General features: G+C 39.1%; 3 protein-coding genes across 3 annotated transcripts; 1 reads left to right on the top strand and 2 right to left on the bottom strand.

Moving 5' to 3' along the window:
- Positions 1-72: 72 nt before the first annotated feature.
- Positions 73-2,973, bottom strand: LOC126629538 (proline transporter 1-like). Its single transcript, XM_050299613.1, has 7 exons — positions 2,402-2,973; positions 1,743-1,967; positions 1,530-1,624; positions 1,234-1,423; positions 1,024-1,148; positions 693-908; positions 73-610 (listed from the first exon to the last, which is right to left on the bottom strand). The coding sequence occupies exons 1-7, from the start codon at positions 2,493-2,495 to the stop codon at positions 233-235; spliced, it is 1,323 nt and encodes a 440-aa protein (XP_050155570.1). The 5' UTR covers positions 2,496-2,973; the 3' UTR covers positions 73-232.
- A 5,984-nt stretch (positions 2,974-8,957) lies between these two features.
- On the top strand, positions 8,958-10,600 carry LOC126629578 (RPM1 interacting protein 13-like). The gene is made up of 3 exons (XM_050299658.1): positions 8,958-9,652; positions 10,053-10,139; positions 10,251-10,600. Exons 1-3 carry the CDS (start codon positions 9,329-9,331, stop codon positions 10,383-10,385), a joined length of 546 nt encoding a protein of 181 aa, XP_050155615.1. The 5' UTR covers positions 8,958-9,328; the 3' UTR covers positions 10,386-10,600.
- Positions 10,601-19,509: 8,909 nt separating this feature from the next.
- On the bottom strand, positions 19,510-21,181 carry LOC126629574 (L-type lectin-domain containing receptor kinase VIII.2-like). Its single transcript, XM_050299655.1, has one exon. The coding sequence runs from the start codon at positions 21,060-21,062 to the stop codon at positions 19,971-19,973; it is 1,092 nt and encodes a 363-aa protein (XP_050155612.1). The 5' UTR covers positions 21,063-21,181; the 3' UTR covers positions 19,510-19,970.
- Between the last annotated feature and the right edge of the window lie 875 nt (positions 21,182-22,056).

The following is a 22,056-nucleotide window of genomic DNA, read 5'->3' as shown; positions in this document are numbered from 1 at the left end:
TATCAGCTAGTTGATTTCCATTCACTTTTTTGCACATCTCGTTTGGAAACCCAGGACGGACAAAAGTGAAAATTTAAGTAAACTACGTAGACTATTAGTGTAAATCAGCCAACAAATTAAGTATGCTTAGGCCTTGAAGAACAAAAGGCATCTAAATGCCAAAAGCAAATTTAATACAATTGAAGGATCGAATGGCAAAAAAAATGTAAAAAAAAATGGGGAAGAAAATTAATCATAGATCAGCAAATACATGGTAAGTTTTGGAATCTACGGCTATGAGCCTCAAGGACGAAACCAAAGCTGCGACGGCCAAAAGGGCAAAGAAGCCAACATTCAGCCAATGCCAGCACTTCTGTGCGGAAGTGAGCTTCTCCTTCTTTGCCACCAAATACATGTGATTTGCAAGGATAAATGTGAGGGGGAATGTGCTGATGGCTCCTGTGAGGCTCATGAAATCTCCGAGGAATGGCAGCAGAGCCGAAACCAGCGTGTTAATCGCTAGGTAGCCGCCTCGAACGGTGATTCTGAATGTCAAGTTCTGAATTTTCAGTGGACCTCCTTTGATGCCGAACTTTGTATCCAGATATTCATACATTGGACTTGCAAATATCTGCAAATGCAGAAGCATAAAAGCTTGTTGGGTTAGTGCATTTTGAGAGAGTGAAAGAGGGGTACAGAGGAAGAGGATTTACATGCAGGGCAATGACTGTTTGCAGGAAGGCAGCAACATTGGCCATCGCCTTCACCCAGACCGGTCCGTTGACGTTGTTGAGCAGATAAGATGATGTGTTATTTCCATATGCCCAATACCCTATAAAACAGACGGCATACAACGGCAGAACACCGGCGGTGAACTGAAAGTACAGAGCTTTCATCATATTGTCAACCACTGGCTTCCTCACTGTAGCCTGTCACAAAATCACAGCCTACAAACGTGAGTGTGGAAAGCCTTACATTGAGGGACAATTGTGGTTTTCATGTCAGCATTCTTGCGAAAACTTGAACGATTGAAGCTTTTGTTACCTGTATCTCTGGTAGCATTCCTGTGTTGAATGCAAAAACAAGGCTAGCAGCCGCTCCGATTGTAGTAAATATTCTGCTTATTGGTGTCCCTGGGATGTCATAACTCCTGGCCGGTGCTTGAAGTCCTAGAACAACATAGCTGTTGTTAACGCAAATCCAACAGTTCAAAGTTCTTAAAAATTCCAAAAAAGAAAGTGGGATGATCCTTACCGTCTTTAAGTGACAGGACGAATGCTATAACAATATACATCAAGCTGAAGACTGTTGAAAACCCCAGCCAAATCCTCAGAGCTGACAAGTGTGGTATCCCTATTGCGAATATGGCGCACACAAAGCCGGAAATGGCAATGAAATGTGGTAGTTTCATGGTGTGGTCATCCCTAAACAGAACATATGCAGCCTGCACGCGTAATGAACGACTACAAGTTTTAGGAAAATGAGACATTAATCTGTTCATATATGCACATAGACGATCCGATTGGAGTTAAATTGCAATGTGCTCTCACCTTGAGTGCCTGACCGGCCAAAATGATATATCCAGTGTTAATCATGAAAAGATTGACATATTGCAATCCCCATGTCAGAGAGTAAGCTTTCTTGCCTGCAACCAAATAGCCCCATCAGGGATCAACACAGCCATGAAAGAAGACATCAGAAAGGTAAAATCAATAAACGAAAGGTGATCAATTCTTCGATATTGGCATCCTTTTCACACGTACCGTATATAAATCCAGCAAGATCTCTGTATCTGATGTGCCTAACCCCTCCATACTCATGGAGCTTGGCAATGAGAGCATTTGCATAGAGTGATATTGCAGTGGCTAGAATTAAACCGATTACACCGCCGGTCCAACCAAGAGGAATCATGACATTTCCGGAGTATCCCAGCACATACGCACTGTTGATACCGGTGGTGAGGACGAATCCCACTTGAAACCATGAATCTGTGGAAACCAAAGATGTTATATGAGCTCAATGAGAGCAATTTCAACCTCAATTTCAATACCAATAACACAATTCACAATGCTATTCGAAATCATTCCGAATTCATTCATTACACATTCCGAAAACTATAACTTCATGAATTGCAATCTGGAACCAAAAATTGAAACTTTTTAGGAATCACATGAACAAAATTAGAAGAAAAAACGGTTCATTTCCTCAGTTCCTGAGGAAACATTGCATGAAACCAATTCTGAATTCAAAAACATTCTTGGGTTTTGGAAAACGATTGAAAAAGCAATCATTTCGTTCATCCAATGAACGAATTGTGGTAACAGAACAATCAAAATTACAGAAAAAAACAAACCCAGATAAAATAACATAAATTAAAATATATAAGAACAATTAAAATTAAGAAAAAAGAAAATGAAAGAACCTGTGCTAATCTGATGAGCGGTTTCTGGGATTTCGGTACTTTCTTCATCAAAAACCTTCTTAGAACCAGAATAAGCTTCACTGGTAGCATCCATAGTCGACTCTCGATGATGTCCTTGCCCGGCCAGGAGCCACTCGGTTGTGGTTATCTGCTCTTCCCCTTCCCCTTCCCCTGCCTCCGCCGCCTCCTCTGCTTCCGAGATGCAAGTAACAGCCAGCGTACCCCTACCCTTCACTTCCTCTCCCCTTTTTATAGCTGCCTCAGCTTAATTCAAGCGTTCAATTCCATTTCAGCCAGCAAAAAGACTCACCCAATTTAGAAAATTAATTAAATTTTAAATCTTTTCAACGAATTATTCTTTTCGAAAATTTAATTAAATTCGAAATATTTTTGTGTAATTTCGCTTCCTTCATCTCCCTCCGGAATTCTTCGCCGCTCGTATCGATCTGGGCCGCTGCTTTGTTGGAGGCGCGCGCGCGGGGTCAGATCCGTTGAGCATCCCAAAGGTGTCTTATAAATGCTCGCCGCGTGGGGATTCGTTAAGATTTCGTTTCCCACCTGCTTCCTCTGCGGAGAAATTTTTAGTTTTAGACGAAACCAAGTGGTACATCACAAGATTTTATAAAAATTGTGAGAAATTTTATTTTTTAAGTTATTAATTTTTTAGCATACATATCTTATCATTTGTTTAGTGACACGTGGTGTACTACTCATGTACCGGTCACATTGAAAAATCTCTTTCCTCTGTGGGGATAAATTTTTAATTGTGACAGGAACACAAGTGGTATACCACATGTTTTAATAGAAGTTGTGAGAAATTTTATTTTCTAAGTTATTAACTTTTTAGCACACATATCCCATTATTTTTATAATGACACATGATGTACTACCTCGTGTACTAATCACACTGAAAAACCTCTGTGGGAGTGTGTGACTGTTTTGACCATTTACAGGAGAAATTTTTAGTTGTGATGGGAATACAAGTGGTACACCACGTGCTTTAATATGAGTGGTTGGAAGTTTTATTTTTTAAGTTATTAACTTTTTAACACACATATCTCACTATTTATATAGTAACATGTGGTGTACCATCCCGTGTACCGGTCACATTGAGAAATCTCTCCATTTACAGTGCACAGAGTGTCATTCTGGTTTGTCTCGATTTTGGGATCGCACGCACGAGAAAGTGCCACGTAAGTCATGGACTCTTGGAGCTGTTAGATTTCGTTGATGTTTTGGTGTAAATAATCGTATTTACTTTAATAATTGTGGAGCTAAGAAAACTATTTAACTTAAAATATATTCTCCATGGTTATGTTACGGAAACCAATTCTTTAAATCAAATTATGGGCATTTTCATTTGTAGGTTAGTTGTAGGAAATCATTTTATAATAGCAAATTATATAAAATGCGTTTTACCGTTATATAGCGTTTTCATCAAATAACATAATGACATGTTAAGATTAATAGATACATAACATTATATTATTATCCTGAGACATCATGATGGTGAACTCCTTCAACGATGGAGACATAACTTTATTACTATATCTGACACATTACATTTCTTAAGATGGTAGAGACATACCTTTATTACTAAAATTGACACATTAACACATTACAATGGGGGAGGTAAGCCTTGACCCTATTGTTTGAATCAAACCTGCGCATAACCGTGGACGGTGGCGATACCCGTTGAAATAACCCATGAGCGCCGGACATGGGGTGAATGGGGTTATTTGGTTGTTGGGGTTGGGGGGGAAGGGGGGTGTTGCGTGTGATTGAATTCATGATGGGCATTGGGTTCCCTATATAACTTATGGAGGGAGAATCAAACAATAGGTGTAGACAACGACGTGTATGAGAGAGATGAGCTTATGCTAGCCGTGTATGAGAATATTAGATCAATAGAGATGTATCATAGTATTTGATCCTTAGAGAAAATACCCAAGGTAGGGTTGATTTGATCATTTGAGAGTTACCGTACAGAGAGAAATTCTTATTGAATTAGTAGAAAATTTAGGGTAAGAATCCAACCATATAAGATTATGATTACGTTACTTAATTCATAGATATCTTAATTTGACTGCATCAAAATGATAGTTATAATAGCATTACATGTCCATTAAATACTTACGACGTGTTCAAAAAGTACGCTACCGAATTTACGATCATTATAAGTTGTAACTCATTATTATTATTATTATTTATTTATTTATATTGAAAAGAGACGATAGCGGTTTTATTCATAACTTAACGAAGCATACGATCATGAATAAGGGCATCCCGTATATACTCTGGGGGCACATCAAACCAACAACTAGTAAAATTGGAACTAAGGGCCAACTTGACAAATTTATGCGCCATAAAATTGGTGGATCTAAGGACACGAGTGACTCTAGTAAAAGCAAATTCCCGGAGCCTGGTCTTGATGTCCTCAATCAGTAAGCCGGGATAAGAGGGATCACTGTTGAGGCTTCCAATTGCTTGCACCACCTGCAGTGCATCACATTCCAAAATCATTTGCAACTCATTATTACGACTACGAACAGATTTGCGATACATTGTAAGACATGGCCATATACATTTATTTATACAGTCCAATAATTTGAGGTCCCTTTAGGAAGAATCTCTCTAAGATTTTTATATTTCTTTTCCTTTATCCTAACATTTCTTAAATTGATGGGACACCAACCCAACCATCTTTTTTGACATGTTGACAAGTTTAATATGATATTTCAATTTGTTCACGTAAGAACTGATTGGAAATCGTTTTCATTCAACTGTTTAGCTGTGGAAGTTGCCAAATGTTTTGAACCAGTACAAAAGAGTAGAATTTACTCTCCTCCTCCTACTCGTAATTCCCTCTCCTTCCTTCCCTCCTTTTTCTCTCTCTCTCTTATGTATTTCTTTCTCTATAAAAAATTTAAAAAAAATATTGACGTGATTTAATTGTGACTGTTCAAATAGGAAGAGAATTTGAAGAAGATAGAATCATGAGTAAGGAATGCTCTAACATTATCCGTAGGCAAAACAAAATTATGAAATGAAGAAACAACTACAAAAATCACAACCATTTCTCTTCATGCACTCCTTAATTTGTTTTCTTCTAAATTTTGAGTTTTAATAAATTAAAGTAGAAGTAAAGGACAAAAATAAAAGGAGGTGTATAAAATAAGACAAAGAGAGTACGGAAATCATCTATATATATATATATATTTTTTTTTTTTTTATCAGACATCTCTATGTATTTTATCTCTTTTTCTTTCTGCCTTATTGGGTAAAGTCTCCACTTCATATTCCCTATAATTAATGATATATTCGACAAAACAAAATATTTGTTTCTTTTTACTAAATGATACAATGTTTTTTAGTAAAGCGATAGGGAGATTAAACTCACACCAAGTTCCATAGACATGATTGTTTTTCGTCATTTCAATATGTATCATTTGATGATCATAACAAATGATTTGTTTAGGAAGTGTTTTTAATGACTGAAAGCGTTTTTAGAAAAAATATTTTTGAGTTTCAAAAGCATTTGAAGTGCTTCCTGAACTTCCTACAAGAAGCTTCAGGAAGCACCGGTTATATGTTTCTTGTTGAAAGCATTTTAAGTACTTTTTCAAAATTAACTTGCATTTTTACTAGGGAATTTTAACGAAAAGCTCTTGGTACAATTCACTTTAATGAAAAACCACATTTTTACACTAAAAAGTCAATCCTGATACTATTCACTTTATCTTTTATTTTTTCATTTTCATTAAAACTCAAAGTTTTCAAGTCATTTTCATTCATTTTCCTTTTTTACTAAAGACTAATTCCAAAAATATTTTTTTTTCTTCTAAATGCTCTTTTAGATGTTTAAAAACACTTTCCAAACGAGTTCATTGACATGTATAATTAATGATTGCATGGATAAGAGCATCCCCAATGGGTGCTTTATCCTCCATGAGGCTACCACATTTCTAGCCTTAGAGAAAAATGTCATCCCCAATGAGCCGAAAAATGAGACTATATCCACCACTAGGGCTAGTAACTTCCTTTCTTGGGTAGCATAAAATCGGGTTATATCTAACCCCAAAAAACAGTGGGTCCCACAAAAAAAGTAGCAACCCATGTGAGCAAAATTATATCACTCTCCCTCTATTTGCGAATACACTTATACTCTCCTTTTATTATTTTTAAAATTATTTTTTCTTACTTATTTTTCTTGCAATTTGGCTAATTAATGATTGTTTTAAATTTCATAAGAATTAAAATTTCAAATTGATTTAACGTTCATAGGCATTGATGAGTGAAATTTTTAAATAATTTTTTTTTCAAAAATGTATGATACTAATTTACCAATTGGTGCTAGGTAAATTGTTCTGTTATATGTGAAAATCAAATTATTTCAAAGGGCGAAGTGGGGGTTTGTTTCTTTCCACGGATGAGATTGAGATAAGGGAATCAAATCCACGAACGATTCATAAGTGATGAAATCTAACCTTGTCACAATTTGAACTTTTTAGCTTAAAGGGTTCAAAAAAAAAAAAATTAAGATAGCACGTTCAAAAATCAACTTAAGAAAATCTACAAAAAAAAAAAAATCATCGCTTAATCAAATTACAACATAAATAAATATAGAGATAGTTTAGTTGTGGTCCCTGATCCCTAACTATAAGATCCCACATCGCCCAGGGGTGAGGATCATGTAAGCCTTATATGTATATTCTCATTTCTACCTAGCACGAGACCTTTTAGGAGATCACTAGCTTCGGGTTTCATAGGAACTCCGAAATTAAGCGAGTTCGCACGAGAGCAATCACATGATGGGTGATCCACTGGGAAGTTCTCGTGTGAGTTCCTAGAAACAAAACCGTGAGGGCGTGGTCGAGGCCCAAAGCAGACTATATCGTGCTACGACGGAGGCAAGCTCAGGATGTGCTGGGGGCCCGGGCCGGGATGTGACAATTTGGTATCAGAGCCACTCCTTGGTCGGAAGTGTGCCGACGAGGACGTCGGGCCCCTAAGAGAGGTGGATTGTAAGGTCCCACATCACCCAAGGGTGAGAATCCTGTAAGCCATATATATATATATATATATATATTCCCTTCTCTACCTAGCACGAAGTTTTTTGGGAGCTCACTGACTTCAGGTTCCATAGGAACTCCGAAGTTAAGCAGGTTCGCGCAAGAGCAATCCCATGATGGGTGAGTTCCCAGAAACAAAACCGTGAAAGGGTGGTTGGGGCCCAAAGCGGACAATATTGTGCTACGACGGAGTCAAGCTCGAGCCGGGATGTGACACTAACTGTTATAAACTCAAACCTTATGCATTTTAGATTTTTGATTGAAGTCCATCTCCTGCTACATAAATGACATAATAATAAAAGATATGCAATAATACCAATAAAGACTCCACCCTTTTTTTTGCTTTCATTTACACTACCAATTTAATTATTCAAAATTGCTTATGGGGTTTTGATAAAAAAAAATAATAATTATGGGTGCATTCTAGATTATAAAAAAAATGAGATTTTATTTTTTTTTTTTTAAATGAGTACATTTATATAACAAAATTTGGCTACATTTTATATATAAAAAATTGGTACATTTACATAAAAATGTGGGTACATTTTATATAGAAAACAATGGGTACATTTTATATTAAAAAAAACAATGGTACATTTTAGATTAAAAAATAAATAAGTTTTACATTAAAAAATAGGTACATTTTACATAAAAAATGGTACTTACAAGAAAAATTGGGATACATTTTACATATAACAAAGTGGTACATTCGTAAAAAAAATGGGTACGTTATAACTAAATTATGGGTACAAATAAAGGGTTAAAAAATTATGAGTACAAATAAAAGTTTAAAAAATAAGGGACAAAAATAAATTAATATATGGGTACAAATTAAAATTTAAAAGAAAATTGGTACAATTTAAAAAATGATTGCAAATTAAAAATGGGCACAAACTAGAAATTGAAATATATGATAAAAAGTTTAGCCATAAATATAATTTATCAAATGTAATGTTTCTAACACTAAATGAATATATTTAAAAATAAAACTTAATTATCTTGACATGTAAATATTTTATTTTTGAATAATTAATGGTGCTTATTAAAACCGAAGGATCTTGATCAAAATTTAAAAAAGAACAAGATTTTAATCAATGAAGTAGAAAAAATAAAGATGAAAACCTAATTTCTCCATAAATATTTATAGCCCCATATAGAGTCCGAAAGATATAGCCCCTTATTGGGAGAGATTATTTTATAGGGATGTGCTATCCACACATCCCATTTTACTTCTCACACACCCTTTGTTAATTTCTGTTCGTTGATGTTCTTCAATTCATCCGATCCGACGGCCGAAAATTAGAGGGATGTGTGAGAAGTAAAAAAGGGTGTGTGGATATCACACCCCATTTTATAAAGCCTCAAAAATTTCTCGAAGCTCCGAAATAGGCTATATCCATCACTTTTCCAACCAGATATAGAATGATGCTCTAAGTTGGTCACAACTCCCAAAGCAAGAATAATTGTGGGCTTTTCTTTCTTAAAACCACTCTCTTTTTGACTGAAAGTTGCAGATCAAAAATCATGGATTCTCAGAAGTTGCAAAACATTGGACAGCAGAAAGAAAAGAGGTATCGTACTCAGAAACCCAGTATGAGTGTTGCTTAACGTAAAGAATAAAATAAAATAGGGCATCAGTGTTTGTCTTTACGTGCTTTCCACTAAAAATTTGGATGGTTTGAGGTTCAAGTTGTCGTCTGAAATCTCGTACGACACTACCACTGTTCGATAGATGCCGGTCCTCCTTTCCATTTTAAACGAAGTGGTGATTGTGTCGAGAGCCTAAACGTGACTGTTTATTCGAATCACTAGACGAAAAGAGATTCAAAAAATTCAAAATCCTGGGTGAGAGAAAATGAGCGAAATCGGAATCGATGTCAAAGTGATTAATCTGTCGTCGAGGACGCCTTCGCGCGAGAAAAAGGGAGTGACAACCGAGAAGACTCCCCAGAATGGTCCGTCGTCTTCTTCCGCGGAGGACGAGGACGGGAGTCCAATTAGGCACATTGTCTGTGTCAAAAACAAGGTTGATGTCAAACGCTTTGAGGACGTCGAGGACTGCTTCATCTTGGATTTCGACCCCTTTGAGCCGGTGCAATCCAAGTTGTCCGTGTTGGATAATGGTGGTGGTGGTCACGCTGGTTCTCCCGATATCACTATTGTTGCTGAGAAAGGACAGGTTTTGATTTTTACCAGTGACCCTTTTGATTTTTTGTGTTAATTTTCTTTCTTTTGTTTGGTTGCTGGGAAAATGCAGGTGAAGAATTGAATTTGAAATCATAACCCCATTTTACATATGACCCTTGTAGGGTTTTGCAAAAGGAAATTTTTGATCAATTTTCTTTCTTTGTCATGTTTGGTTGCTGGGAAAATGCAGGTGAACAAATGAATTAGAAATTGTAACCCCATTGTGACATTTTGCCTATGAACCTTCAGGTGTTTGACTTCAAAAGATTTAAAATTTATAGGAAAGTTTCCAACTTTTCTGCTTATCTGTTCATATTCCAATTTTTGTAAATTTATGAGCTAATTTGGTGAATGTCTGATGCCTCGTGTGGATTTGAATTGATGCTGCGTAGGTTGCTTGTAGAGACTATCCACATTCAAGACACCTCTGCCTGAAATTTCCTTTCGAGACGACAACCCATGAGAGCTACTGTGAGCTGGTAACAGAGTTTTACAACTTCAAATATTTGCATCTTGTGAATGTATCCCCGATTCCCTCTCTATATTGTTTAACTTGGCATCTCAAAAGTGAATTCACTGATTGTATGTAGTGCTACTGCTATGTTTGCGATTCTGCCGCTCCATGCATGTTGTGGAAACTATCACATTGCCACGCCGCTGCGCACATTGGTGATTGGAAGTGCAAAAGGATGTTGATGAAGCAGCAAGCCGCGGTGAAGAAATGAACAAAGCTCCCGTTGTTTAGCCGTATTGCGGATAACGATGTGTGAGAAATGCCAGAAAAGTGAACTATTGTTTACTAGTAGGCGGTCAAGTTCATGTAATTTTGTTCATAGGGAGGGTACTTGAAATGGCTTTTGTTCTGACTCGAAGAGATGTAGTTACTAATGAACTTACGATGTTGGTAGAAATGGAATCAAATTTGATTAGTTCAATTCAATTTGCTTTCTTGTTAGAATTTGCAGGATGATTAGCTAACTAAATACAAGTGGAACTTGTCCAATTCTAGCAAGTTCATCGGTCAATTATATTTGCTTCTCAATAAATACGTCATACTCTCTTCGAAAAATAATTACGTCATACAAGTTTTACAATTAACTCATAAAACTCTTAATATTACGAATTAGTGAATGTAGACGCCATGATAGTTATGTAGGTTGAGAATTAGAGTTCGAAAAGGTTGTTGTATAGGAAAATTTCTGGCTATTTTTATGATAAGTTATTGTTTTTTAATGAACTTATGGTTACTAAAATTAAGTTATCATTACCTCTATCATAAATTATTATGGTCAACAACAACAACAACAAAGCCTTTTCCCACTAAGTGAGGTCGGCTATATGAATCATAGAACGCCATTGCGCCCGGTTTTGTGTCATGTCCTCCGTTAGATCAAAGTACTCTAAGTCTTTTCTTAGGGTTTCTTCCAAAGTTTTCCTAGGTCTTCCTCTACCCCTTCGGCCCCGAACCTCTGTTCCGTAGTCACATCTTCGAACCGGAGCGTCAGTAGGCCTTCTTTGCACATGTCCAAACCACCGTAACTGATTTTCTCTCATCTTTCCTTCAACTTCAGCTACTCCTACTTTACCTCGGATATCCTCATTCAAAATCTTATCCTTTCTCGTGTGCCCACACATCCCACGAAGCATCCTTATCTCCGCTACATCCATTTTGTGTACGTGTTGATGCTTCACCGCCCAACATTCTGTGCCATACAACATCGCTGGCCTTATTGCCGTTCTATAAAATTTTCCCTTGAGCTTTAGTGACCTACGACGGTCACACAACACGCCGAATGCACTCTTACACTTCATCCATCCAGCTTGTATTCTATGGTTGAGATCTCCATCTAATTCTCCGTTATCTTGCAAGATAGATCATAGGTAGCGAAAACGGTCGCTTTTTGTGATCTTCGCTAGATTGCTCCGGTCATTAGTGTGGATAAGTATATAAATGGATAGAGATAGGAAAGCAAACACCAGATGTACGTGGTTCACCCATATTGGCTACGTCCACAAAATAGAGGAGTTCTCATTAATTGTGAAGGGTTTACACAAGTACATAGGTTCAAGCTCTCTTTTAGTGAGTACAAGTGAATGATTTAATACAAATGACATTAGGAAATATTGTGGGAGAATGATCTCGTAATCACGAAACTTCTAAGTTCCGGAGTGTGGTATCGTCTTGACTTGCCTTATCTGTCTCGTAGGTAGATGTGGCATCTTCTCTGGAAGTACTCTTCCTCAATCCAGGGGTGGTATCTTTAACTGGTGGAGATGCACAAGGTAATGTATCAATTTCACTTGAATCTTACTTGTAGTTTCAGGCTTGGTCAAGCGCGATACCAACCATGTAGTAGGAGTCTTCCAAGTCGCCGAGCTAGGGGATCTGCTGAAAGAGGTGACAGACAAGGTAAGCAATCAGAGCTCCAAGCAATCAGTCCCAGATCAGAACTTTGATTTCGAGTTCCGGCTGATTGTTCACATTCTCCCTATCTTGCAGGCAGCATGAAGGATAAAGAGAAGAAAAATGAGAAGAGATGATATGGGATACTTTTGCTTTTGAAGAAGTAACTTTCCACAGGCTTATTCTTGAACTGGGCTGGAGGGTTTTCTGGTTTCCTCCAGAGTATAAGGCCGACTGAAGAATTTGAGGGTCAAAACAAGTCCATCAAATCTATAGTACGTTCGACCCTGCTGATATGGGATACTTTTGCTTTTGACAGAGTAGTGGATGTATCGGCACGTGTGCTGTTACGCTTGTCTCCACATGCTTCCTTGTATCCTTCTCACTTGCCCTATATGTTCCTCAGGCAGATGCGGTATCTTCCCTGGAAGCATAAGATGTTGAAGATGAGTACTCGAGAGCAATGCCAGGTAAGTAATCAAGTAAGGGGTTCCAGGCAGTCAGTTCCTGACTGGAAGCTTGATTCCAAGTGTTGACTGATTGCTCTCTTTCTCCTTGTCTTGCAGGTAAGAACAAGACCAAAGGAAAAGACAGGGGAAAAACATGATATGAGATACTCTTGCTTTTAACCCTGATGATATGAGATATTCTTGCTCTAGTATAGCTTGTTTGCAGAGGTATTATCGGGGGGAAAGAAAGCTGAATATTTCGAAAGGCTTTTTTGGGAGTGCCCTCTCAGATATGAGGAAGGGTTGAGCATTTTTGCAGGTCTGCCTGTCTGTTGGGGATGGAGGTCAACATATATAGGAGTCTCCCTAACAACAAGTAGTAATGTTATTCCTTTACCCTGTTTGGTCATAACACGGTAGTGGGAGCTGCCAGCTTCACATGTTTTAACTCTGTCAGAGCACTTTGAAAAAGTGGTCTGTGGTATCTGGAAAGCTGATGTTGCGTGTAAAGATTACAGACAAGCTTTATCCAATGAGATCCGGCTCTTGAAGTTGGGAAAGTGGTGCCTCTTCGGTTTTCGAACAAGCAATCCTGTCGGAGATCTGGCTCTCGAGATTCGGAGAACGATGCCTTTTCGATTTTTGAGAAAACAATCCTGCTAGGGGTCTGGCTCTCGAGATTCGGAGAGCGGAGTCTCTTCGATTTTTGAGAAAGTAATCATGTTGGGAGTCTAGCTCTCGAGATTCGGAGGGCGGTGCCTCTTCGATTTTAGAGCAAGCAATCTTGTTGGGAGTGTTTTCTCGAATGTGAGAAAATGTTGGACATGTTTGCTAGTCTATCTTGCCACGAAGCACATAGGTTGACACACAAGGACTTTCCAATTATCCAGCAGTGGTACTGTTCCTTTACCCTTGTGGGTAATAATATGGTAGCTAGACCTTCAAAATTTATGTGTCTAAACTTTGTTAGTGCTGTTTCTTTGCTATTTTTTTACCCTTCTTGGTCAGAGCGGTGTAGTGGGAGCTGCAAGCTTCACGTGTCTCAACTTTGTCAGAGAACTTTGGCAAAGTTATCTGTGGTACCCATGAGCTAATGTTGCGTTTGGGAAGTGAGTGATTGAACAGTAAGATTCATGTGCTTTCTACTTCACCAGAAATCTTCGACATAATGCCCATAATTTCCACAAAGCTGACAGGTGCTGACAAGGCTGGAAAAGTAGGTGCCTCTTCGATTTCTGAGATTGGCCCTCGTGGTCTCTGAGCAGCCCAACTTTTGAGAAAGCAAGCGTCTCTTCGATTTCTGAGATCAGCCTTCGTGGTCTTTGAGCAGCCCAACTTTTGAGAAAGCAAACGTCTCGTGGTCTCTGAGCAGCCCAGCTTTTGAGAAAGCAAACGCCTCTTCGATTTCTGAAGCTTCGTCGAGTGCAGATTTTTATAGAGGCTGGTATTAAGTTCCAAAGCACACTTGAATCTCCACCAGTAGAAGCTCCATTCTTGCACTTCTAAGATCTTGATTTGTCCGACCTCTTCTCTCTTCAACACCTTTGAAAATGTCTGGCCCCTTCGACCGTCGTTTTGACTTGAACCTTGTTGAAGAGGCAGCCACGCCTTCTCCAGACAACATATGGCGCCCATCCTTCGTCTCCCCTACTGGTCCTCTTACCGTTGAGGATTTCGTGATGAAGAATGATATGACCGCTGCGGTAGTGGCCAGGAACCTTCTCACTCCCAAAGATAACAGACTACTTTCCAAACGGTCTGATGAGTTGGCTGTTAAGGATTCTCTGGCTCTCAGTGTTCAGTGTGCAGGTTCTGTGTCTAACATGGCCCAACGCCTATTTGCTCGAACCCGCCAAGTTGAATCATTGGCGGCTGAAGTGATGAGTCTCAAACAGGAGATTAGAGGGCTCAAGCATGAGAATAAACAGTTGCACCGGCTCGCACATGACTATGCTACAAACATGAAGAGGAAGCTTGACCAGATGAAGGAATCTAATGGTCAAGTTTTACTTGATCATCAGAGATTTGTGGGTTTGTTCCAAAGGCATTTATTGCCTTCGTCTTCTGGGGCTGTACCGCGTAATGAAGCTCTAAATGATCAACCTCTGTTGCCTCCTCCTTCTAGGGTTCTGTCCAGTACTGAGGCTCCAAATGATCCCCCTCCAGTGCCTGCTCTTTCTGGGGCTCTACCGACTGCTGAGACTTCTCTTAAGCAACCTTTGTGAAGGCTCCCTCTTGTTTGTTTATTTTGACTCATGTATATGTACATATTTGTGACTTATCGGGGATATCAATAAATAACTTTCCTTCATTTCAACGTATTGTGTTAAATACACCAAAGCCTTCTTCGCTAAGTTCTCTGAATTTTCTTTTGTTGAAGCTTGTATGTTGAAGCTTTGTGAGTGGAGCATGTAGGTTGAGGTAGTATTCCCTTAATTTCCTGAGTGAGGAAAACTTCTCGGTTGGAGACTTGGAAAATCCAAGTCACTGAGTGGGATCGGCTATATGAATCTTTGAATGCCATTGTGCTCGGTCCTGTGTCATGTCCTCCGTTAGATCCAAGTACTCTAAGTCTTTTCTTAGAGTCTCTTCCAAAGTTTTCCTAGGTCTTCCTCTACCCCTTCGGCCCTGAACCTCTGTCTCATAGTTGCATTTTCTAATCGGAGCGTCAGTAGGCCTTCTTTGCACATGTCCAAACCACCGTAACTGATTTTCTCTCATCTTTCCTTCAATTTCGGCTACTCTTATTTTACCCCGGATATCCTCATTCCTAATCTTATCCTTTCTTGTGTGCCCACACATCCAACGAAGCATCCTCATCTCCGCTACACCCATTTTGTGTACGTGTTGATGCTTCACCGCTCAACATTCTGTGCCATACAGCATCGCCGGCCTTATTGCCGTCCTATAAAATTTTCCCTTGAGCTTCAGTGGCATACGGCGGTCACACAACACGCCGGATGCACTCTTCCACTTCATCCATCCAGCTTGTATTCTATGGTTGAGATCTCCATCTAATTCTCCGTTCTTTTGCAAGATAGATCCTAGGTAACGAAAACGATCGCTCTTTGGTATTTCTTGATCTCCGATCCTCACCCCTAACTCGTTTTGGCTTCCATTTACACTGAACTTGCACTCCATATATTATGTCTTTGATCGGCTTAGGCGAAGACCTTTAGATTCCAACACTTCTCTCCAAAGGTTAAACTTTGCATTTACCCCTTCCTGAGTTTCATCTATCAACACTATATCGTCTGCGGAAAGCATACACCAAGGAATATCATCTTGAATATGTCCTGTTAACTCATCCATTACCAACGCAAAAAGGTAAGGACTTAAGGATGAGCCTTGATGTAATCCTACAGTTATGGGAAAGCTTTCGGTTTGTCCTTCATGAGTTCTTACGGCAGTATTTGCTCCTTCATACATATCCTTTATAGCTTGGATATATGCTACTCGTACTCCTTTCTTCTCTAAAATCCTCCAAAGAATGTCTCTTGGGACCCTATCATACGCTTTTTCCAAATCTATAAAGACCATGTGTAAATCCTTTTTCCCATCTCTATATCTTTCCATCAATCTTCGTAAGAGATAGATTGCCTCCATGGTTGAGCGCCCTGGCATGAACCCGAATTGGTTGTCCGAAACCGGTGTCTCTTGCCTCAATTTATGCTCAATGACTCTCTCCCAGAGCTTCATTGTATGACTCATTAGCTTAATACCCCTATAGTTCATGCAATTTTGTACGTCGCCCTTATTCTTGTAGATAGGCACCAAAGTGCTCGTTCGCCACTCATTTGGCATCTTCTTCGTTTTCAAAATCCTATTGAAAATGTCAGTGAGCCATGTTATACCTGTCTCTCCCAAAACTTTCCACACTTCGATTGGTATATCGTCTGGGCCTACTGCTTTTCTATGCTTCATCTTCTTCAAAGCTACAACCACTTCTTCCTTCCGGATTCGACGATAAAAAGAGTAGTTTCTACACTCTTCTGAGTTACTCAACTCCCTTAAAGAAGCACTCCTTTCATGTCCTTCATTGAAAAGATTATGAAAATAACCTCTCCATCTATCTTTAACCGCGTTCTCTGTAGCAAGAACATTTCCATCCTCATCCTTGATGCACCTCACTTTGTTTAGGTCCCTTGTCTTCTTTTCCCTTACTCTAGCTAGTTTATAGATATCCAACTCTCATTCTTTGGTATCTAGTCGCTTATACATATCGTCATAAGCCGCTAACTTAGCTTCTCTCACAGCTTTCTTCGCCTCTTGCTTCGCTTTTTTATACCTTTCACCATTTTCATCGGTCCTATCCTTGTATAAGGCTTTACAACATTCCTTCTTAGCCTTCACCTTTGTTTGTACCTCCTCATTCCACCACCAAGATTCCTTTTGGTGTGTGGCAAAGCCCTTGGACTCTCCTAATACCTCTTTTGCTACTTTTCGGATACAACTAGCCATGGAATCCCACATTTGGCTAGCTTCCCCCTCTCTATCCCACACACACTTGGTGATTACTTTCTCTTTGAAAATGACTTGTTTTTCTTCTTTTAGATTCCACCATCTAGTCATTGGGCACTTCCAAATCTTGTTCTTTTTTCTCACTCTTTTGATATGTACATCCATCACCAACAAGCGATGTTGATTAGCCACGCTCTCTCCTGGTATAACTTTGCAATCCTTACAAGTTATACGATCCCCTTTCCTCATTAGAAGAAAATCTATTTGTGTTTTTGACGACCCACTCTTGTAGATGATCACATGTTCTTCTCTCTTCTTAAAGAAGGTGTTGGCTAAGAAGAGATCATATGCCATTGCAAAATCCAAGATAGCTTCCCCATCCTCGTTTCTCTCCCCAAAACCATGGCCACTATGAAAACCTCCATAGTTGCCTGTCTCCCTGCCCACGTGTCCATTTAAATCTTCTCCTATAAATAACTTCTCCGTCTGAGCAATTCCTTGCACCAAGTCTCCAAGGTCTTCCCAAAATTTCTCCTTCGAACTCATATCCAACCCTACTTGAGGTGCGTACGCACTAATCACATTGATAAGTTCTTGTCCTATTACAATCTTGATTGCCATGATTCTATCTCCTACCCTCTTGACATCTATAACATCTTGTGTCAAGGTCTTGTCCACGATGATGCCAACATCGTTTCTCGTTCTATTTGTGCCCGAGTACCAAAGTTTAAACCCTGAGTTTTCTAAATCCTTTGCCTTAAGACCAACCCACTTAGTTTCTTGTAGGCACATAATATTTATCCTTCTCCTCACCATAACTTCCACTACTTCCATAGATTTTCCCGTTAAGGTTCCTATATTCCACGTTCCTAAACGCATTCTACTCTCATAAACTCTACCCTTCTGTCCTAGCTTCTTCACCCTCCCCCGTCCAATGGAATCAAAGTACTTCTTTTGTGTGTCCCGTGTAAAGTTGATAGGTGCATATGCTCCCAAACAACTTTGAGTGGAGTCGTTCGAAAAGAAGTTTCTATGGCCCCCTTGCTCATTTAACACTGCATCCGGGTGCCTATGGAGATACAGCGACCCTTACTCACTTATCACTGTGCTCGAGCCACACAGCGCGCCACTTACGGGTGACGCCCTAACTTTAGTGCGATTTCGTTCTGAATTCATTTTCATAAGGATTCGACGTAACTGTGGAGTGCCGGCTGTCGACTACCTGACGCCCTCCCCCTCCTCCTTTACCCGGGCTTGGGACCGGCAATGTAAGATAAACTTACATAGGCGGAGTTGTAAATTATTATGGTCATTTTGTGAAAATTTTATGTTAATTTGAGGGTATTTTTGTCAAATCAATATCACCACTTGAAGTGGTGGTTTTTTCAATTTAACAAAGATCTTTCACTGAAGAACCAAAATAATAGACGATGGATAATTTTAGAGACCACTTCTTTTTATTCTAAATCTTAGGACCAAAGTGAGGAGTTATGCCAATCCGATGGATCATTTTGGCTAAAAAGCCTTTATAAAAATAATAAGTTGTCATGTCAATTGGTCACTAAAACTTGGCGTAATAAGTTAGTGTCTTTAACAAACAATATTATCTACACTAAAGAAGTGAGGGAATGTGCTAAGTCTCACAATGGGTTAGTGTCTTTAGAATTATCTATACCTTAAAATGATTGCAACATGTAAACATTTAGGCCGGTCGGCAATGTTAGTGTGCCAATGCCAAATATCTTGCACCCGAGTTTGAATTCTCCTAGTACAAGCCTTCAACTGAGCAGCGTATGACGGATCTAAACTGGGGTCCTGATTTGTTGTTGCGTTAAAATTGTACAACCTGTTGCTGAAAGAAGTGCATTGAGAGCGGCCAATGGAGTGGGCTCCTGTAGAAACAAATTGTCTGATATACAAGCAGCTTTGTTTGTTGCTTAATGGTATAATTTTCACAAGAAAAATATTCAACGTACCAGAAAGAGTAACCATTTCTTCTTGTGTGTAACCCTTGTTTGCGAAAAGTTGAGTGAGGTTGTCGACATTGAATGTCGGGGGATGGTTGCGAAAGATTTAAGACAAACATAAAGGTGTAGGGGGTTAAAACCAAATTAAAAGTTCGGAGAGCAGAGCTGAACAAAGTTTAGTGTTCAAGGGGCATTGCTAAAAATTGTGTAAAAAAACACTACTAGAAACTTATTGACCGCCTAAAAACTCTTTTAGCCATTTCAAAAGAAGCGTCAACAGATGTTTCTTTTGGGTTGAAGATGCCCATTAAGCTCATAAGTCTTCCTTCAAAATCTCTAATTAACTACATTGTTTAGAGATAACTCAACTTCCCAATCCAATTTAACATATAAGAGACTCATAACAACTTCTTCCCCAAGGTTCAATAATCCAAATACTCCAATGTCTTCACCAACAACGAGAGACATCGACGGACAATAATCGACAATCTCTTCGATATTGAACCTTGGGTGGAGCAAAGCTCATGTCATTCAAAATTGTCAACAGTATATACTTTCAAACTGGTAATGGAAATATGAAACTTAACGTACGTGCTATATTTCACAAAATCGTGCTACATATGGTGAATGAACAAAACAGAGCCACATATATACACAACATATGTGATCATCTGACCTAATTGCATTACAATTTGCTATCAGAATTCACACCAGAACAACAGCATTCATCACGTTTGTTCAGGCTAGAAACTCCAATCAACATTTCCGACATAGATTCACAGCGAAAAAAAGGTCACACCTTTTAATGCTTTATGCTCTACTTCTTAACACCATCAGCATCTTTCTCTACGACTACATTGATCTTCTCATACTTGAGATCCACAGCCATTGCAGGAAACACAGCAAGGTACACCAGAACAACAGAATTCATCACATTTTCGTGTTAGAGATCACAAACAAGATTTGCAACATACATTCACAGAAAAAAAAATAAAGCCACGCCCTTAAAGACCTTACAGACCTTACGCTCTACTTCTTAACACCATTGGCATCTTTCTCTACAACTACATCGATCTTCTCATACCTAAAATCCACAGGCTTTGCAGGCAACTCAGCAGGGAACTCCGTGTGCCTACTGATGATAATAGCCGACAAAAACAGCACCACAAATGCCACCAGTGCTCCACACCCAGTCACGAAGATCATCCCAGCAAGAACTGTCAAAGGGCAAACCCCTCGTTTATCCATGCTCAAACTCTTACCGTGACCATCCAAATACACCCTCGGATTCACCGGCAGAGAATGCATTGACTTGGGAACATTTCTAAGCCTAAAATTCCATGAATACACACTGCTAATCTGCGACGAATTGCCATTCGAATTTGACGAGCTAATACCTACGTACACATCCTCATCTCTCCACATTCCCGACAAATCTATCCCATAAGCTGTAATCGGATTATAAGGCCTCGATTCATCCACCTTGCCTAGCCTAATCTCCAATCGTTTCGAACTAGCATCATAATCAATCCAACATTTCAACTTTTCTCCACTATTTAGCACCAAATTCAATTCAGAAACATTACCAACAGCTAGAGATACAAAGCTACCAACATCTACCCCTATGTGATTAGCATTCAAATCATTCATATCTCCATTCATTTCAGTATCAAATTCAATACCCAGAAATCGATCCTCACCGTTAATTCCAAACGGGCCCTTACCAGACAATCTGGACCCCAAATCTCCGGGAGCAAAGACGAGCAAGAGGCCGTCACCGCCGCCAGGCGTCATCGAGAATGCGAACTCGGTGGAAAACGACGCCGGGTTGCTGAGATTCCCGTAGATAAATTTAAAGGGTTTTCTGCGGAGGAGAAGACCGGAGCTTGAGACCGACGGCCGCGTAATGTTGACATAAGATCCACCGCCTGCTAGCGCGGCGTCGCCAAGGAGGAAAATTTCGGAATCGAAGTTGGGGTTGGGGTTGCCGCTGCTGTTGTTTGGGGGTTTGGGCTCGGAAGAAGAAATGGGTTCCGCAGCTAGGGTTAGGGTTAGGAAGTAGGAGGAGGAGAGGAGGAAAATGAAGGGGAAATTGCAGAGGGAAATGGTGAAGTTCGCCATTGTTGTTTGCACAAACCAGAGTCGTCTTCGCGCACTTCCCAAATCAGACCGAATTCAACGATTTTCTATTTATCTCCCATCAGAAAATTGGATTTTCCATATTTGGTAAAAGCAGTTTTGCAGTTTTTTTTTGTCCAAAGAACTCGCAACATATATAGGCTAAACGACGTCGTATAGACTTCAGAACCGACACCCTGATATTTTAGGAAGCAGAGGACGACCTGAGTCAAAAGTAATTTCCTTGGTCAATTTTTATCCACATTTTTCTTTCTTTTTTAGTAGTTTCCGTTAATTGAGGTGACTTAGGATTACGGTTAAAGTTGAAGTTTTAGATTTGATTCTCATTAAAAGATAAATTTGAGTTATATTATCGGCGGTTTATTGTGAAGCTAAATACACATCCTTATTTAGTATAAATAATATTATTTGTTAAAAAAATAATAATTTTGTTAGTTGAGGGCTTAGCCCAAAAGCCCAAACAAACCTAAACAGAAACAAATCTAAAGGCCCATTTAACATATAATTATCCAAATCTAGTTATGCCCTCCACACCAAAATTAGAGTAGCTAAGGTCATCTCCAATGAAGAGGGTTAAAGATCCAAAAGCTAAAAATAACGTGATTTTATGGAGCCCACCAGACTATAATTTGATCAAAGGGGCACCAGGTTAGCCAAATGTAATCCCCTCTTAGCCCTTTCTTTGGGGACAACTCCTCAATTGTAATAATTGATTCAAACTCAACAACTAGATTTGAAAACACTAACGGTAGTTTAACTAAATTAACTAATAAATTTAAAGTATAAACTTGAAACTAATAAATTATTGAGGAGGCTATGTTTAGCCTATTCGGTTGTAGATAATATATGAGTATGACTTGACACTGTTCATTAAAAATAATTTTTTGCAGGACTATAATTCTAAAAAAGGACTATATTTACCTTTTAGTTAGAGATGACCTAACTGGCAACCCAAGGAATCAAAAAATTAGAAGGG

Source organism: Malus sylvestris, chromosome 7 (genome assembly GCF_916048215.2).
Source record: "Malus sylvestris chromosome 7, drMalSylv7.2, whole genome shotgun sequence".
NCBI lineage: Eukaryota > Viridiplantae > Streptophyta > Magnoliopsida > Rosales > Rosaceae > Malus > Malus sylvestris.
The sequence above is the reverse complement of the archived record's forward strand: the minus strand, read 5'-3'. Positions and strand labels throughout refer to the sequence as shown.

Excerpts from the sequence above, each read along its gene's own strand:
- LOC126629538 (XM_050299613.1), bottom strand. The coding sequence starts at position 2,495 with ATGGATGCTACCAGTGAAGCTTATTCTGGTTCTAAGAAGGTTTTTGAT. Across the intron at positions 1,625-1,742 it reads TCTTGCTGGATTTATATACG|GCAAGAAAGCTTACTCTCTG; the intron begins GTACGTGTGAAA and ends ATTTGGTTGCAG. Across the intron at positions 909-1,023 it reads GAATGCTACCAGAGATACAG|GCTACAGTGAGGAAGCCAGT; the intron begins GTAACAAAAGCT and ends ATTTTGTGACAG.
- LOC126629578 (XM_050299658.1), top strand. The coding sequence starts at position 9,329 with ATGAGCGAAATCGGAATCGATGTCAAAGTGATTAATCTGTCGTCGAGG. Across the intron at positions 9,653-10,052 it reads TTGTTGCTGAGAAAGGACAG|GTTGCTTGTAGAGACTATCC; the intron begins GTTTTGATTTTT and ends GATGCTGCGTAG. Across the intron at positions 10,140-10,250 it reads ATGAGAGCTACTGTGAGCTG|TGCTACTGCTATGTTTGCGA; the intron begins GTAACAGAGTTT and ends GATTGTATGTAG.
- LOC126629574 (XM_050299655.1), bottom strand. The coding sequence starts at position 21,062 with ATGGCGAACTTCACCATTTCCCTCTGCAATTTCCCCTTCATTTTCCTC.